Source organism: Nanorana parkeri, unplaced genomic scaffold (assembly GCF_000935625.1).
Source record: "Nanorana parkeri isolate BGI_ZX_2015 unplaced genomic scaffold, ASM93562v1 scaffold818, whole genome shotgun sequence".
Lineage (NCBI taxonomy): Eukaryota > Metazoa > Chordata > Amphibia > Anura > Dicroglossidae > Nanorana > Nanorana parkeri.
The window spans coordinates 446,325-466,280 of NW_017307086.1; the positions used below are offsets into that span (position 1 = coordinate 446,325).

The 19,956-nt window shown below is 39.1% G+C and overlaps 1 protein-coding gene across 1 annotated transcript in view; it reads right to left on the bottom strand.

Annotated features, from left to right (window-relative positions):
• Positions 1-19,956, bottom strand: part of FAM160A1 (family with sequence similarity 160 member A1) — a 185,918-nt gene that overhangs the window by 44,630 nt on the left and 121,332 nt on the right. Inside the window, exons 5-6 of the mRNA XM_018565148.1 lie at positions 12,210-12,368; positions 7,706-7,792 (exon numbers count right to left, since the gene is read on the bottom strand). Of these exons, the coding sequence (XP_018420650.1) occupies positions 7,706-7,792; positions 12,210-12,368 (246 nt within the window). The remainder of the gene's footprint in view (positions 1-7,705; positions 7,793-12,209; positions 12,369-19,956) is intronic.

Below are 19,956 nucleotides of genomic sequence, written 5' to 3' on the forward strand. Positions count from 1 at the left end.
CCCCTGTGTGATAGCATTTGGAGGTGACAGGCTCTCCTTATGGATCGATCTCCTTTGCAGCTGGGACAGGAAGGCTGTGAATACAGCTTCCTGTCTCTCTGTTAACACAGACGTTCTCCGCCCTGCTCCCCGCTCTCCATCCTGACGTAATTTGCCATGGTCTCAGGTCCCCCAGAAGAGTGGGGGACCCTGAAAACCATGGCGGGGAGAGAGCAGCAGCTCCCCTGCTCTACATTTGCCCATAGCAGGGCTAAATATAGAAAAAAAACACCCACCCGGCACCCGGAACTGCATGTCCCAGCTGTCGGGCGATAGGAATTCTGCACCAATGCATGACTATACCTCCCAACTGTCCCTCAATTGGAGGGACTGCCCCTCGTATGGAACCAACTCATTCTGTCCCTCTTTCTTCCTCAGTTGTCCCTCATTTTGGTCTAATGTAGATATCTATAAAAACTTACTATTTAGTTACTAACAATGTTATTATGCACGTCATCCGATCTAGTTATCATGTTTAGTATTTTTATCAGCTAGTATAAACTGGGGGTGATGCATCGGGTGTGTACACTGCCCAAATACACTGTGCTGTAAAGTGCCCCCCTTCCTTATGCCAGAACGTTGGGAGGAATGCCTGACACATTTAAACTCAGCTATGTTTAACTTACAGCAAGAAGAGCTAAGCTGCTGCTTGTAGATACCACTAGACATGTGCTTGTCTACGTACAAAATGAAAACCCGAGGGATCAGCGCAGAACAAAAGTCAATATGTCAATGTATCCTGTCTGCTGACTTATGTAGGCTAGTGTTCACCCTTACATATGTATCTGCATACAAGGACAGATATACTCCACATAGGGAATCAAATGTCCATTACAAACAAACAGTAATCCTGGAGTGCTATAACAAATAAGTTTTGGCACTTCCTGACTGCTGGCCTGTCTCCACCCATCTACCACATACTGCTATTGGCCTATCATAATAGTTACAATTAGTAGACAGGACAAGGCTTGCCAGCAATCAACACTTCCGAACAGCATTTCTTCCCTTGTTCTAACATTAATTTTTTGTTGACTATTTTTAAGAATCCTATTTGAATATTCTCTCTTCCTAAATCTCTGATATAGGGACCCCATCCTCTCTTCTCCAAGCTAGCAGATGGACAGCTGCTGGAGACGGTGCTGTTCCTTGTGATCTTGTACTCAACAGGAAGTTCAGGGAAGTCGAGCTGATGAAGTCAGCTGTTTGAAAACATGATGGCTATAAGTGCGTGGCCAAACATTTTAAGAAATACTTTAGTGTTAGTGCTGAGTTTCATGGGACTCTTCCTACACAGACATGACATTGGAACTGGCGCTAACCTTAAGCCTGATAGACGATTCTCCTTTGTAAAATACGCTGCTTGTTATTTGTTAGTGTTCTATATGTTCGAGCCTACTCCTGATGTACTAATTCATGTGGCTCTCACAAAAAGCTGGGTACTACAATTCATGTACAATACACTTCCGTGATAACTTCGAACATGTATTGTTGTTTTTATATGTTGTGAAAATTAATAAAAACTATTTGAACAAAGAAATACTTTAGTGGACAATGTATATTTGTTTGATCTGAATTTCTTATTGAAAAAAATGTTTGATAGTTGAATACTACATTAAATAACTTATACTTTGCTTATAAATATCTTAGATTTTAAATATATGCTTTAATAAGCCAATGTATATAGCAATAATGATGTACAAAAATCAATGATAACCAATGGCATCATATCCTAACTGATCTGACTACATTAATCTGAAATTTAATTGGTGGTTATGGCTCATAGTACTTTGAAAATCATTGTATCTTTTTGCACAACCTAACTGAAAAAGCTCATCTAATGGTCCATAACTGTGCATCATTCCTTAGAACAGAACAATTCAAGTGGAAGATGTTAGAGAGCATTTGTGAGCAGTATGAAGGTAAACTGTAAACATGTATAGGAACATGATAATATTTGGGTATATTGTAGTTAATGTCTAACAAATCAAAAACTAATCAAATTTTATGAAGAAAACGTGGAAGCATAAACAGGTGAAATGTTTTATTGTCAAATAATTTCAGTTTCATGAAGAACCTTCATAGAATATCCTTTATTCCTTTATTATGCCTTTGTAATTCCTGCCTAACAAGCATAATATTTACTCTGTGCAAGCAGCATCCATCCCATTGGGAATTGCATTAGTAAAATGCAAACAACATCACTGAGGTATACATTTAGAGTAGTGACTTCACATTTTATCACAGTAACAGCTCAATAAGACATCACAATGTGTCCCACTGTGATCGGGAAATGTATTGTCACAGCACATCATGGCTACTGACTAGAGACAAATAACAGCAGTGGAAAGTGATACAGCAGAGACAAGTGATATAACATTCTGGAACATCATTCCACAATCCTTAGCATGTCTTAATGAGAAATTAAATATTAATTCATCATGATGGGTCAAGTTGCCAATTAAGACTTTTTCTGTGGCTCTTCCTATAAGTTTAGTGTTCCCAAGATAGATTAAACACGTAAAATGTTCAGCTCTAGACCTTTTAAACTTCTCGCTGTGTTGGTATTTGGTGTGTATAAAATCATAAAATCTTTAATCATAAATTCGAGCCCTGTATATATATATATATAATTTAAATTCTGGATCCTCTCAGTCTTTCTGGCTGAGAGTCCTCGGTGATTGTGTTGCCAGCATGCTCCCTGGCAATGCCATGCACTGCCACAATATATATACCGTATTTTTCGCTCCATAAGACGCACTTTTTTCCCCCCAAAAGGAGGGGGAAAAAGTGCCTGCGTCTTATGGAGCGAATCCCGACGCCCGAGACATGCAGTTTCGGGCACCGGGCGAGTAGTAGGAGCCACTGCTCGTTTAATACGAGTGATCTAACGAGATCACTCGTATTAACCCCTTCATGACTGAGGCCTTTTTTTCATTTTTTGTACCCATGTTATATTCCACATTTTAGGCCTGAAAATTACTTAAAACCCCCCAACATTATATATTTTCTGAATGCCAAGACACTATAGAATAAAATGGTGGTAGTTGCTAATTACGGTATATATATATATATATTGTGGCAGTGCATGGCAATGCTAGGGAGCATGCTGGCAACACAATCACCGAGGACTCTCAGCCAGAAGGAGCCTGAGAGGATCCAGAATTTAAATTGTTTTGCAGGGAAGAAGCTGGCCTTTCAGTTTCTTCTGGTTTTTCCTTATTGTAGCTGGGATCTGGATCTCTGGAGATTTCTTAGAGTTCTAGGTGGGAGGAAATCTCCAGTCCTGAGGTCAGGTGTTGCCTGTGATCAGGTGGCTGAGAGCCCAGACCAGAGCTCAAGGGAGGAGTCGGTGTGGTGTGGGCTGCAGGCACGCGATACCGGAATAAAATGCACACACAGAGCTTGATGTAGTCATACTGTATGTGGTCCTTTTACAGCCACCTCTATTACCACTGTATAGTATGAATACTATCAGATATTGCTATCACTATGAATTACCAATGAGTTGCAGATAAGGCAGCTTGCTGCTGGGAAGGAAAGGATTGGAGGAATGCCTGATCTACTTGTGTATTTGTGAGCGGGTATTTTAACGTATTTTTTCAGTGTTTATCGTAAAGCAATTTTTAATGTTTTTGTCTTTGTTCTCATTTCCCATTACTTCTTGTCCTGATGGGATGTGAGGGGAAATTGTCCCGAGAGAGGCATCACTAAAAACAAATATGCTCTAACTCTCCACTGTTATATCTAAAAAAAAAAAACAACATGATTTTTGTATTCACCATAAATCTGACTTTTGAAGTTTGTTAAGGGACACAGGATTAGTAGAATTGTGAGACAATTGGGTTATATTGCTGCCTACAGAAGGAAATGGAAGCTGGCAAACAAAAAAAAAACATTGACCACCCAAGCATAACCTCTCCCACTCCCATGATGCTTCTGGAGGGATGTGACCTGTGTCACCATATAAACAAAGGAATTTTACGGTGAGTACAAAAATTCTGTTTATATATTTATCATTCAGTTCCCTTTCACTGCCAGGGATGTAAGCACTATGTCTGTGCCAGGATCCTTCAGCAGATTGTCGGCTTTTCAGGAAGAAGTGAATCAGGTGGCTGTACCCAATCACTTTTACATGCCCAAAGGTGCCACCCTCCTTCATGACTGAATACCCTCACAATGTTATATGGGCTTCACTGCTCCTCCTGTGGACCAAGGACGCAGGTGTTGGTAGGTAGAGCACTGGGAGATCAGCAAACATTAATTCGCTGATCACCCTTCCGCTGAATGAAGCTGGAAGCAATAAAGATTTAATAATTTCTGGTTTCTGAGCTGTCATTTCCCAGTTGCTGTGGCAGGAGAAAAAGCTGACTAAGCATGATCTGTACTTGATCAGCTTCATTGGGGTCCATAGATGACATTAGCAGTCTAATAGACCCCCTAGCAGAGCCCAGTGCTGGATGGTCACATTACAGACAGGCCCCCGCATCTTTATCATGGTAGGGTCCACGTATAACCTCTAAGACGGTGCCAAGGATTAGCTGATCCAGGTAGCTGCATAATTAGCTCAGCTTCCAGTGAAATTAAAGAAAACAATTATAAAAATATTAGGAACAGAAAAATATTTAATCTTTCTAGGACACTAGCAAAAACTGAAGCATCATCGTAGTAGAAGGGTTTACACTTGGCTGGCCAATAGCTTTTTTGTTTCTCCAGTGTCCAGTTCCTCCTATAGACAGCAATATAACCCAATTGTCTCAGTATTCTACTGGCCCTGTGTCTCCAAATGAATGATACAGAAAAATAGCTTTGGACAGAATTAGGATTTAGGATGTAAATACTGTATATCTAGGTAACAATTAGATGTGTCATTTCAAGCAATAACAACTTGTAGCATTTATTAGTATTTTATCTAGCAATCTGGAAATATTTGCATTTACGTTTTTAAGGTTGAAGCCAAATAACTCATTCATGTCAGGGGCAGCTTACAGAATTGCTAAAATAATCCTTTTTCTGGGCAAGTGTTTGCATAGTTTTGTCATGAAATGTAATGAAAATTAATCCAATCACGAAACACTTCACAGTATCTCATTGCTGGTTAAGATTATTAGTACATTTAGTACATTTAGTACATTTTACATAGATAGATAGATAGATAGATAGATAGATAGATAGATAGATAGATAGATATTGCTGCTCTCGCCAGTAGGCTTTTTTGTGCTTTTTGATTGTAAATTATTACACATTGACTAAGGCAGACGGGAGCATTTCTCAGATTGTTTCTTATGCCATTGTTTTTAACATATTGATGTCTAATTTAATGTTATGGATTAAATGAAATTTAGAAATTTTAATTAAGTCATGTCGTTTGAGTACCATTAAAGTCCGCTATGGTTCGAATGAAGCAATCCCTTTCTTTCTTTTTTGTGTGTAATTTGGATGTTGTACTTTTTTAGAAGGTAATCCATTTATTAGATAGATAGATAGATAGATAGATAGATAGATAGATAGATAGATAGATAGATAGATAGATAGATAGATAGATAGATAGATAAAGCTTTTAAAGCGTCTCCTATGGCCAATTTTAGTCATGATAGTTTTTTGCGATTTCATGGGTGCACGCAATTTTAAAGCTTGACATGTTTGGTTTATTTACCGGATGTGACCCTGTCTTTTATATTTTACCCAAAAATTGGGTGCTGAGAAATGTCTTATAACATAACTTAGGGAAAACACGTTTTTTTTCAAAATTTTCGGTACTTTTTTTATTATATAGTAAAAAATAAAAACCACAGTGGTGCTTAAATACCACCAAAAAAAAGCTCTATCTGTCCCAAAATGGCAAATACAAGTAGTGCTGTATGCAGTAAAAGACCTGTCGGTACATGGCAAGATGACATTTTAAAAAATATATGCCAAGAAAGAATCAGTCTTTAAAGATTTTGAATTCACACACTGCAGAAAGCAACTCTAGATCTTTATTTCACAAAATGGTCATGGGTTAACTGCGTTAGGCAACACAGTCGTCTGAGCCATGGTATTAGCATTATTGCTGCTGACGAGGTCAATTTTTTCTGCATAATAGAGAACACTCTTAATAGCCACTAAATGAATCGCTTGATCACACTTCTGGAGTCTGTAGCAGAACAAAGGTACTTCACTTTCTGTCATTCAAGAAGGAGTCCTAGCGGATTATAGCACATTTCAGTGTTTAAACTCCCTAATCTCTGTTATCTTGTGTTCAAAACACTTAAATCTGTCTGCATGTAACAGCTGATTAGGAGAGCCTGCAACATGTCAACAGCCTAAAACACCAATAGATATGAAATGATACCCATGTCGATGAGCAGCAGCAGAACTCCACAGATATCCCCAATTTACTGACCTCGGTGATATAGGAATTGGCCGTTGTGGATAATTTAGCCAAAAGAGATGACCTTCTGCCCTTTCTCCTGTTCGCTCTATAGCTATGACCACCCATACTAGGACAGTCCAAGCATGCATGTTTATGAGAAAATCTTTCATCAGGATATCCATCCTCCTTGTTATGTCTATGAATACACTTAAAAGTGAACTATGGTCCAACCTTTTTTTTGCCAATGTTCTCTTTAGGGTCATAGGAGGACATGTACTTATGGCCTCCTGTGATCCAAAACTCAGCATATAGCGGGTTATTGCCTGCTATATGTTGACAGCGCAGAGCCGTGATGCAGCAGAGACGGTTCCTAAAATAATATCGGGATCCACCCTGCTGCCTGATTGGCAGCAGGCTCTGCCTCTCTAGAGGCAGAGCCAGTTGTGCCCGCCCCTCCCCCGTCCTCTCCTCCAATCAGTGCTGGAGGAATGGGGAATCCCTGCAGGGAGAGCGGTGACTGACAGTCACCACTTTCTGCAGGGAGAAGATTGGGAAATGAACGATCAGCAGTATGTGATCATTCAATTCACGATCAATAGAGCTTACGTGTGAGAGCTGCAGTGTCACACCTCGGCACTAATTATGGGGATGTGCATTGCACCTTCCCCATAATTCCTCTTTAAAGTGACACTTATCTCAGGAGTTAAATCTTAAAAATGCATTCAAGTACCTTAACTATTAACAAAAATGTATCTTATTTGTGTAGCACTCTGTTGTAGTTCTTCAAATCATCTCTGAATTGGTGCTTACACTATCCTTCCTTCTGGAGGTTGGCTACTTTTGTTCCCCATGGTCCCTGTGTGTGTTGTAAAGTAGCCACCACTCCAAGCTCACTCCTGTGATACACTACAATCTCAATACAAATTAGTAAACTAAGCGTGATATTGTAGTCCATCACAGGAACGAGTTTGGAGCGGTGGCTAATTTACAACACACACACAGGGATCATGGGGAACAAAAGTAGCCACCCTCCAGAAGGAAGGACAGTGTCAGCACCAATTCAGAGATGATTTGAACATCCACAGCTGAGTGATACACAAATAAGATACATTTTTGTTAATAGTTAAAGTACTTGAATGTATCTTTAAGATTTCATTCATGAGTTTATTGTCACTTTAAGTTAGCTGTACATAAATTTACAGCTAAGAAAGTCAGAAAAGGATCCGGCCTTGCAGGTCTCTACTGCACCAGCAACCTTTGGAAGTGCTCATTACTGCAGATCAAGAAAAATATTTTAAGCAAATTCAAACTGACCTTGTGCAATGCAGGAGCCATTACTGGCAAAAGAAAGCCATTGTAAATATAGTCCACCAGCTGAGCCCGTATAAGAGGATGCGCCACCTGAAAGGATAAAACACGCTTTTTATTGTATACTGTACATTTTAAAACAGTGTCACCTCCAATCATTAAACTGAAACTCTTTTTGTAGGTTGGGGTAGAATTGTGAAGAGATGATAATAATAATAATAATAATAATAATAATAATAATAGTTGTTATCAACTTTGTCTGGATTGGGGAGATTTCATTTTTCTGTCCTGGTGATTTTGTAACCTTTCTGCAATCTTTCCAAAAATAAAAATAGATCACCACAAATGAGACAAAGAGAACCTGTTACTAAGCATAAACCATCATTTTACATCTTTATGGTATCCAAAGACAGTGCAAACCTATTGCTGCACCCTTTTTATACTTGCATAAGGCTAAAACTGTGACAATCAGTTACCCATGCAGATGTTAATGCTCACAAGAAAACAAAGTGAGGGGAATTCATCTAAACTAGAGCATGCAGAATCTGGAGCAGTTGTCCATGGCAACCAATCAGCTTATATCTTTCATTTTCAAAGCTTAATTGAACAAACTGGAGAAGCTGATAGGCTACTATGCAAAACTGTTCCAGATTTTGTCTACTCCAGTTTTGATAAATTTCCCCCAGTATGCGCTGGTCATGGTTTTTTTAAATATATTTTTTTTTAAATATTGCATGCCTCTCCTGCAACTTTCATTTTAGGAAAGGTTCTTGGAAGTTGTAAAACTTGCCTAAAATGTCTCCCCACATCCTGGTTACTTTATATATTTTAATAGAGATAGAGATGTCATAGAAATTGTATTAATGTTTGTTAATGTTTATCCAGTCAAATTCAATTTTTTTTATCCATTTTATCCAGCCAGTTGGTTACCCTTCATATCAATCCAAAAAGATTAATAGAATTAGACTGATTTGTCCTTGTATTACCACATATGCCTATTTTAGGACAGCAAATAGAAGCAATTAATAAACGCTAATTATGCATTTTCTAATGCCTCAATGTTATTTGGTACGTATAAATATATCAGAAATAGATTTATGGTGTATGATAATATAGGTCAAGGTAACTGATGGCAATTTTTGTTTGTGAAAAGTGAAAAGCGCATTTTACATACTCCGTAACTACTGTTAGAGAATGTATCATGTGCAGTATTGCACAATGACTCAGTAATGTACTCTAAACGTATGACTAGTGTAATGAGAAGCCCTAAACTACCAAAGGCATTGATGTATACCATTTAATCCAAATCCTGATATGTCCTTTACCTATATACTTTGTGATAAAAGTTGCCCCTTTTTATTTCTGTTAAAGGCATCTCAGAAAACTGAGAGGTATGCATTTAGTGCAGTGCATTCCCCTGCTTGCTCCAGTTATCCCAAAAATAACAGAGCTCACTGCAGTCAGAGCTATGCACAGAAACACTGATAGAGGCAACCATCCAACCCATCCTAATCTGAGCCCGAAGAAATGGCTAAGTAAGGACCTCTGGCTGACCTACCATTTTTATCGGAATGAATTTGAAAGGGCAATGGCTATCCAGCCAAAAAAACAGGTTCTCTTGAATCTCTATATAAAATACTTTACAGTCAGAATTTGGGAAAAGGTACTGAAACAGTACTTCACGATGCATTTAATGGAATTCATGGCAAGATACAAAAGGGAGTGTTCCGTCCTTATTTTCCAGGTTTTTTTATGCAGCATTCGATACTGTGAACCATAGAATATTAATACAGAGAATACAAGAACATTACAGTCTAGAAGGCACAGCTTTCAGATAGTTCTATTGGCCATCATTTAAATGGGGTCTTATCCTTCTTGTCTGTCAGGTCACAACGAGCATGTTCAGGCAGCAAAGCATTTCTATAGCCCAACTTTATTGGTATTATTTACCAAGCTTTGGTATTCAATATTTAAGATATATTTTGCCATTACTGAAAAGCACAGAGTTGGAACTACTATATACTTATGCATTTAGTCGAAATACCTTGTAAAGATATCTTAGGCCAGCTCTTGATAATATTAAGCAACAAAAACTTGTGTCGATGGCTTAGGACTGCTGAATATTTACTCGCCTACCTGACATAACACTAGGATTTGTTACAGCAGTACCACAACATCATTTTGACTGGCAAAACCTATGTAGTTCACATCTAGAGATCTGTATACTGTGAGAATATGTTTGGCACAAAGGCCACTGCTTCTGAAAAAGAAAAAATGCAGGCTCTGAATGCCATGTCTTGTTAGCTCTACTGTTGTTTGTATGTTTTTTTCTAGTCCATAAGAAACGATCATTTCTTTAGCTGTGCTGATAAGTATTTCTTCTACACACTGCTACAGGTTTGTAAGAATAATGGAACCATGTTAAGAATCTGCAAAGCCCGACAAACAGTGACTTATCCAGTCAGAATGTAAATTATTTTTAAAGCATATCTAAACCCCAAACCAAAAATGTAATATATTCTTTACCTGTACTTAGAAGTGATGCTGCATTATTTCAGTGTAAAATACACTTTCTGTCCTTTGGTGCATACATTCACTTCCCCATTAGTATCTGTAAAGGCCTAGAGTGAGCCATGGTTGTCACCCAGGCTTACTTCAAGCATGTCTGCCTTTGTCCATCTCTATTACATTAGTGGTGATGGTATTAGTAGTTTACAAAAGAAACATACGTTTGTTTGTGCTTTTTGCTAAGCTAACTTGAAGACAGAAAGACACTCCATTTCTAGCAAAACATTTCTCTTTATTTTCTGTACATACTGAAAATGTTCTTAGCCTGAAAAAAAAAACTAATGCAGCTACTACAGTTTAGGATTGGTAAGCCGCCATAAATAAAACATTTTGGGGGGTTTAGTTATGCTATAAATAAATTTGCAGAATAATTAATATTTTTGTAAACCCTTCATTTGTATAACTGTAACATTTTTGCATACATTTCCAAAAACGTTATTATTCCATTTGGAACATATCTCTTCAAACAGATATAGATCTTAAACCAGGTAGGAGACACATGAGGAGTAGTGTTAGAAGTATGAGTATTATAGCTCTATTTCTGACCACTAGAGGACAATTCACAAAGAAACCTTGAGTTCACGGTGATTTAGTTGACTAATGTTCTTATGGCAAGTACAGCCCTGGTTTGTAAATATTTTAAAATGCAGCAATCCAGCGCACTCTGTACATCAATAGACCATACCCAGCAGGTGCCATGGTGAAATGACAAATGGTGCCATCATAGCAGACATCAAAGATTATATATCATCACCAACACACCATACTGATAGGTAATGGTGGGATATTTTTGTCATCCATAAGAAGCGACAATTGCAGGCCTGTAGAGGTGTTGCCGCCTTTGAAGCATTGCTTTTTATGTGTAGCAATAAATGTCATATCATTACTTCATTACCAAACCTCCCAACTGTCCCTCATTTAGAGGTATTGTCCCTCATTTGGAACCAAATCCCTCTGTACCTCTTTCCTCCTCATTTGTGTCTCTTTTTGGCTCTAATGTACATATATCTATGAAAATGTACTATTTAACTACCAAATGTGTTATTCTGCACTGCAACCTTATTCTTATCTCTTAATTATCTTGTTTGCTATTTCAGAAGCCTAAATACAATGTACCGGAAGGTGTTCCTCTTCTCAGAAAGTTGGGAGGTCTGTCTGAAACTTTTAGTATGGTGTCATGGCGATAATATATAATGTTTGGTTTGTAAATACCTCCCACTTTGTGATGTAAGCAACTCCATGTTCCCTTTAAGCTGTGATTAGACGTAACCACGTAATATCTGGGGATACATGGTAGGGCTTGTAATCCTAAAGGCTATGAGAAACATAGTACTTAACCCTTCTGTAGGCAATTTGAGGTTTTCAAACTTCTGTGATAAACAGAAATGAATAAGGTCAGAAGGAAAACACTGCTTACAACATGTGAGAGCAGAGAGCCAGCTACCCAACCTGCATAACACAACGCAAGGGAGTTAAGTATTACACACTACTAAGGTAGGCATAATAAACTACATGCACTGTTTCTGGAAATGTAATTTCAGACCTGAAGTAATAATATCACAGCGACCTTCAAATGTTCTTTAGCATCTAAAGGTGCTTGGCAATAAAAATAATAGGCTTAGCATTTTAAACAAAACATTTCTCATGAACAAAACACTTATCATTAATTATTTTATAAAGGAACAGGGATTGAATGTAATTATATTTTTATACAATCCAAATAACATAATAAAAGGCCAAAAAACACTATTAGCAACTTGTGGAGATAAATAGAAATGTGGCCGGTGAGGCATTCTTTTGATATGCATAGTTCTAATTGTAAAACATGCTGCTAATTTGTATACATGGCGCTAAAATGACATAGCAAGTAAAAGGATAACAATGGTAAAAATGTCATGTATATTAGCTCTGTGGTTTGGAGTGACAAAACATGTTTTCTAACCTGTATTACTGCATTGCAAAACTCAAGAGAATTCATGAACTGTATGAGTGATGGAACTTGGAGCCAGTCCTCTTTAACTAGGCAATGCCACTCTTCCCCTTTGTCATCCAGCTTAGTGGGTAATGATGAGTAGAGGCCACTCAGTCCTGTTGCTAGTACCTGTAAATGGAATGATAGAGTGTTAAAGGAATCTGTTCTGTGCTATCGATAAATTAGCTAAACACTGACATCATTTTCACATTTTACTTGTTTGTAATGCTATACTTTTCATTGTAATATTTTATTAAAAGTTTTGTAGCTACTAGAAGGCATTCTATTTTTACCAGTGCACCTGGCATTGTTGCTGAACAGCTGCAGTTAGAAGCTCAAACACAAAAGAAATTATATGGAAAGTATATTTTAATATATACGGGCTAGGATTAAGTAAAGCATTTGGGACACTTTTCTGGCGTTATGGGTGCATTAGAAAGTCCTGCCTAATTCATGAAAGCCTTACGACAGTTCTGTTATTAATTCTGACATGTGCAACAGATTCAGGTACTGTAGTTCTTATGTGTGCCACCTTCACAATGTGTCATTATGGCTGAGGCACATTTGAAGGTAATTACAGCCATTTGAACATAAGGAGACTGGAGGTAATTAAGCTAACTGCCAACTCTATGCTGGTGTACAGAGATGGGGCAGAATGCACAAAGTGGGGCCGTTTTGCATATACTGCATGTCAGTAGTAAAGAGTAGGGCATATTTGTATGTGACACCCCCCCCCCCACACCTTTCACTGGTTGCTAGGATGCTGTTGGCTGAACAGCATCACTGGTTGCTAGGATGCTGTTGGCTGAACAGTGTCCCTGGCTGCTAGGATGCTGTCAGCTCCACAGTGTCAGTGGTTGCTCAGATGCATAACAACCAATAATGCTTTGTGGTGGTGGGGGGCACCACCACCACCACCACCACCACCATGCCTCCTACAAATTCATGTACATGTTACCAAGAGACTTATTACACAAAGCAACATGCAAGTATGCACCAAAATTCATAAAATGTCTGCAACAGTCTTTATGAATTCCACAGACTGTGTCTAAACGTGCAAATTCTTTTGTTGCTGCCTAGATCACCATTTGCGTGATTTGTCCTGACGATCATTAAATGTAATCTGAAATACTGCTAGTTTAAGTAGCTGAAATCTGACTTTACACTAGCCTCTCATAAGCCCCTGCCACCAGAACATAGGGTTGCAATGCATTGTAGTAACACTAGTGCAATGCAATTGCAATTTTACATGTGTTGGGGGTGACACCCCAAAAAAACACCTCAATTAGACATGTAAATTTAATTTCACTCCGAATTCAAATTTAGACAAAATTTGGCGAATTTGGACATTGGATGCACCTGCATGTCCGAATTCCAATGAGACGGAATGCAAATGAGTCCGAATGTTCTTTTAATAAAATGTCGGATCATCTGAATTTATTCAAATTGAAACAAAAAATCGGACATGCGATTGTTTTCTGGCCAATCAGAAAACCCCATCTGAAACTAAAAAGAAATTCCAAAAGATCCGTATCTGAAAAATGAGACGACGTTCAGACCCGAAACCCGAAAGAACAAAAAATCCGATACAAAAAGCAAAACACATTTTTTTGCCGGCTTACATGTCTAACGGCAATGTAGCTCCAATGCAGCGGACCACAATGTATGGTAATGCACTACTGTGTGTTGTACATCAGAAAGAATGTTGCATGCCCTTTTGTTTTGTCCATTCTTGTGCATCGGCAGCCCATACAAAATTAAAGTGCAACTGAAGCCAAAACTTCTTTTAGCTTTGGATAGAGATAGATTAAAACACCTGTCAAGTTTTTATTGCTGCCTGTGTCCCTGTTATGGAGATTCGCCCTCTCTATTTGACCTGGTGACCATTATCATTAATTGAAAGTCAAAGAAAATCTCACATTTTTGGCTGACATCAGAACAAAAATAGATGGAAAATCTTCCAATGGGGACACTAGTACTAGTGACCATACTGACCACCAGGGATTTCCCTCATTTGGAGAGATTTCCCTTCATTTCCTGTTGTGGCTATCAGAAAGGAAGTAAAGGGAAATCTTCCCAATGGGACACAGAGGGAAAAAAAGCTTGCAAAACGAAAAAAATAAATGTTGGCTTCAGTTCTACTTTAACGCAATGAACGTTAACGCATGGCACAATGCACACTAATACAATGCACAACAATGGGCCCTTAGACTTAGAGAGAAAGGGCTAGCACTACTAGGAGACAGTCAGGGTTCTACTGTAGCAGCCTTTAAGTCCATGTCTTAAAGGAGAGGTGCAGGGAGAGTAAACTGCTGCTGTTGCATGCCGGCTTAACACTGAGAGCTGAGTGATCATGTAACTGCTGATCGGTCAGCTCTCACTGGAGCAACAGGCAGGGGAGGGGGTGGGCACAGCTGGCTCTCAGCTGCGCACACAATATTGTTAGGACCTTTTTTGACTGTGATGCGACTCTGCACTGTCAGATGATAGGGGGCAGTAGCTCACCATCTGCTGACTTTGGGTCACAGGCATATATTAATAAATGCACTCCTGTGACACAGATAAGAAGTAAAGCCAAAGAAGCTGTGCTTCTATTTTAATGGGCACATGCAATTAAGATAGGCAAAGTTTGCCTGCCCCTGACGCCTGCATGTTCATATTGGCCAATGAGGCAGCTTATCATAGTGATATCTTTGTATCAATATATTTCTAGAACTTTTTTTATTATATGAAAGATACAGAACACAGAATATGTGTGATTATATTAGTACACGTCCTTCTGATACAGGAATGATTGAAAAATATTGAACCAGTGCTATTTTTATTTTTCCTCAAAGCTATTTTTTGTGGAGAATGAATTTGCAGCAATCTGCTGCGACTCACAAAGTAACAGTAAAAATATAAAATCTCTCAAAATAAAAAATAGGATACATTGATTTTAACAGAATTTTGGAATATTTCTATGTTGACTCCATCTGCCCCTACTGTAAACTGGAAGAGGAAACAGCTGTGCCTACACATGTAGCTGCGTGCTTAAATTGGGATATTTTCTTTCTTTCCATGTATATACCAATTTTTCTTTTGAATGTTCAGTGATTAGTTTAGTAATTACTAATTTGTACCTTTCTGGATGACAAAGAAAGCTTTATGCACCTAAATATCTTGTTCTGAGGGCTCAGCTGATATTTGTACATTGTTCTGTTATTAAATGCTATTTAACACAAACCACCAATTTCATAAATTGGGAATGTAATTATGTTAGCTAATTTAGGTTGCAAACCCTCATATTATACCACTTTGAATTAACATACACCAAGAGAGAGCTTAATTTATAAAACTTTTGCACTGCATACATCCAGGCAGATCCTGTTCGCATGGCAATAGCACCCCTAGGTGGCGCTGACGAGTATAGGAAATGCCCAGACTCATCAGCACCATTTAGAGGCGCTAGTGCAACGCGAACACAATTCACAATTCATGCACTGGGCAGAAGTTTTATAAATTAAACCCTAAGTGCACTGGTTCAAGGGATTGTAACAAAATCAGATATTTAATTCTGCTTCATGTTATTGCTTTTCGGTAACATGCATATTATGGTATCACACCTCCTGCATTGCAGCGTACAGCAATTCTCTATTGTATTTTGTGGTGAGCTGCATTGGGAAAGAAGTTGTAGGGACATTTTTTTGCCCATTTTTGTGCATCGGAAGCCCATTCAAATAAATAAGCTGCCTTAATGCAAAGCACTTTAACGTATTAATGCAATGCAGTAGAGCGGGCACGGGTGAAGAAACAGCCGGCAGGGCTGACTGTCAGAATACAAAAGCTGCAGCAGTAGATTTTTTCCATCCATGCTGTTTAGTGTGAATGGAGAAATCGGTTAAAAATGTTTTCGTTCAGCCCTAAAGCTGAACAAAAAAAATCTGCTACTGTATACAAAGCTTTAGCATCCATTTGTTTTCAACCAGGCATGCCCTTGCACTACATTTGTTGGTAGATCGAAGATTGTACAGTAAGGTTATAATGTCTGTGGTGAGGTTTAGGGAAAGCATAGAAATAGCCACACATGAGAGGGAGTGAGAGGCTTCACATTCATACATCAAAGGGACAGACTACTGAAACCCAAGAGGGGGAGTCAGAGGCTTCAGACACACAACCATGCAGTAGAGTGGAGATGAGAAAAGCTGCAGTGACAGAAAATAACACAAGTATTGAAAGTGTTCAGAATAACAGAGAACAGAGGGTGGGTGGCAGGAGGGTAGATGTCCAATTACATGGTGCCCGGCCAAAGTACTTAACAGAGCAGGTATGGTGCAAATAAAGAAATGCGTGAAGGTGTAGGATGTGTTATCAGACAAGTCCACACAACCAAAAAGATGTGCTTCTATAGAGGATGAGAAGGAGCCACCAATCACATAATTTCAACTGTTAGAAAGCAAGATAGGATTGGTTTATGAAGGGTGAGGGGCATAGGAATGGATGATGTAGGCCACTCCACTCCATCACCTCTTGGCCTGCAGTTCCTCCTGAGCTCATGGACTCCAGTAGGGACATGAGACGCGACATTAGTTTAGCCTAAGCCCTCGTTCACACCTGAACGTTTTGTAGTGCGTTCTACGCTCGACGAACGCTCTACAAAACGCTCAAAAATATAAATCCCATTGTATTCAATGGTCTCCTTCCCACCTTGGCGTATTTCCGCCCGTCCCTAACGCGCTACAAAACGGTCCACACCTGAAAAGGTACAGTACCTGTAGCTCATTTTTCAACTCGTTTTTTTCGGGGGGTTTTAGCGTTTTTTAGCACGTTTTTCCGTTCAGTGAAATGCGCATTTCACTGGCGGTATGATTTTTTTTTCCTTTATTTTCTCTATTTTTAAAAACATATATATATTTTTTTTTAGTTTTTTACTTTTAAACTTCCAGCCGGCTCCGCCCCCCTGCGACTCGGCCGCTCGCAAGGGACAGAACCCAGAAGTCGGCAGCCGCCGGAGGACACAGCGGGGATCGTGGACAAGGTAAGACCTGTTCGCTGTATTCCCGAGTGTGGCTCTGGGTTACCGCTTTGTTAACCCCGATCCACACTCAGGAATACCATGGAAACGTGCAGCAAAACACCCCAAAAGAAGCTCCTGTACTTCTTTGGGCGTAGGGCGTTTTGCAACGCGTTCCTACGAGCTGTAAAACGCCCAGGTGGGAACCATGCCCATAGGCAATCATTGGTTTTCACATGTTGAGCGTTTTACAGCGCGTAGTAACGCGCTGTAAAACACCCAAGTGTGAACCAGGCCTTAAAGCAACCCTGCAGCTAGATAAAATTGAAGCCTGTAAAAAAGGTTAATATTTACCTTTCCAATGGACAGTGTGTAGGGACATAAGGGTCAGCAAGAGACACCAAATTGCCTGAAGAGAGACACCAAATGTAATACTTACAAAATGTAAGTATTAAACTTTAATGGGTGGCTTTAGTTTTATTTTTCTGAGCTATCGACAGGGTCCCTTTAAATAAAATAAGGGCAGCGAGAAGAAATAGTTAAAATATGCAACCGTAATGCCCTTGAAGTACAACCTACAACCAATGCATTTTAATAGAACGAGTGGCTGCAATTTCTCCAAAATGCGAGCTATGTCACATGATGATCAAATCCCACTTCATCTGCAATAATCCACATTCCGAGAATAGTTAATAATCTTCCCATGTATATTTCAGCAAAATGTCTAAAGCAATATGTATTCAACAAAGTGCATGTGAATTCTTTGTAAGTTAATCCCTCAGGAAAGATTTTATAAATAATTGCCTGGATATAAATGAATTTAGGGCTTGAAAACAACTTGTAGAAAGCTGAAAAATGGCAGGCTAAATAAAGAGCAATAGATGACTTAACACAGAAAAGACATTTTCTTCTTTTGCCCTCCGATAGAAGGCTGATTTTGTGGTTGGTGCCTGCTTAGAAGATGTCCGGCGCTAAAGACTGGGAACACCTCTGGTGATGTCTGCACTACAATAGTCCCGTACTAACAGTATGTACCATGGGCTCTCCTGCAGATAAGTCATCTAAGGTCTTCCTCACAGCAGAGACTTTACAGCTCTTGCTATACAGCAAGCTACAAATAGAAACACACACACTGCTTCTTCCACATACCACCAGCTAGGCACACATGCTAATGATGGCATTACACTGACGCTAGTATGATAAACAGAGGGAACAATATTGTCATAAACAGATTCTTGTGTACTTTTGTCAACAGAATATGTTGGGGAAAACGCAAACAATCAACATCAAGTATTTTGCATTATACTTGTTGCGTAGCTGGACTCAAGCTGTTTTTCACCTATTTTCATCTTTTAGGAAATGATAAGCATAGTCTATTTGCAGTGTCATGCAACACATTTATTGGTCAGGAAGAAAGTATTATGCCTGAAAGCCAGAACTATAAAAATAAGCATTTATCTCAGATAAGGTGCAGAGACTGTGACTTATCCTTTAACTGGTGACACTTATGAATCACACAGATTCTGTGGTAGATTATGGGCTTGTTCACATCATCAGCACTGACTGGCGTTTTATAGCAACTGATCATTCTGGTCACCAAAACAATCATGCCCTGTTCATGCCACAATGTGGGTGTGATGTGCAGTGTGAATAGCTGCAGTCATGGGTTTTTTCGCAGCGCATTGGACAGCACCCTGCACTGCTGGGGTGCTACACTTTATACACTACAAATAAAGTTACAAAAATATATATATATATACAGCGCATCACACTGCTGGATCAGGGACAGGTGTCTATAGGGGTCTGTGTTCACAGGCTTTGGGCTTGTGCAGATGTCATAAGTCTGACATCAGTTTGAGAGGCTTCTAAGAACACTCACAATTCATTGACAGGTGTATCTGCAGTTGACTGCCTTTTGATCTGCATTTTACTACTTTAAGATGGTTTGTATTCCCCTAGGCTTATATTGGGATGCAAAACTCATCTAAAGCGAATAAATGTCTGTAGATGGCACTGATGAGTAAAGACATTTCCTATACTTGTCACCGCGAACAGCACCTTTTTTAATATATGAAGCCCTTAATGAATGACATTTGAGTATCATAAGCAATTGCTTTTTGTTAATTGATAAAATACTTGTTTTCACCAATTTTTTATAATTTGTCTTGTCTCAGTGCTGCTGACCTCCTGCAGCCTTTTGCAGCCATTTTCTGCCTACATGCATGCACTCCAGCGATGGCTTCATGGCATTTCTCGGAGTGGGTTTCCTTAAGGTGACAGTAGGCCATGACTGTTTAATGTGCGTTAAAACAAACACATGTAGTATCCTTCTAAAGCTCCTGTGACAGGGTGACAACACAGGAGCACAAATGGAAGACAAGGAGAGAGTGTTGTCACCCTATAACAGGAAGTGCCTGAACAAGGACCTTTATGGCAGAGTCATTAACTATTATTATTTTTAATGAAAGCTGCAGATTAAAAAGAATGAAAATTACTTTTGAAATTACATTAAAGTGACATTAAACCCTCAGATTTTTTAACATAAAAAATACTGTAATGTGTGCCTTACTGTAATCCATGGTAGTTTCCCTTCTCTTTGCTGCTCTTCCTTTTAAATCTGTATCTCTTCTCTTGCTGGGCAGAACGTCTGTTTTGCAGCAGACTGCCTTGTCTCTGAAATGGATACATGGTGTCTGTGTGCAGGTTCACAACCTGAGCCAGCAC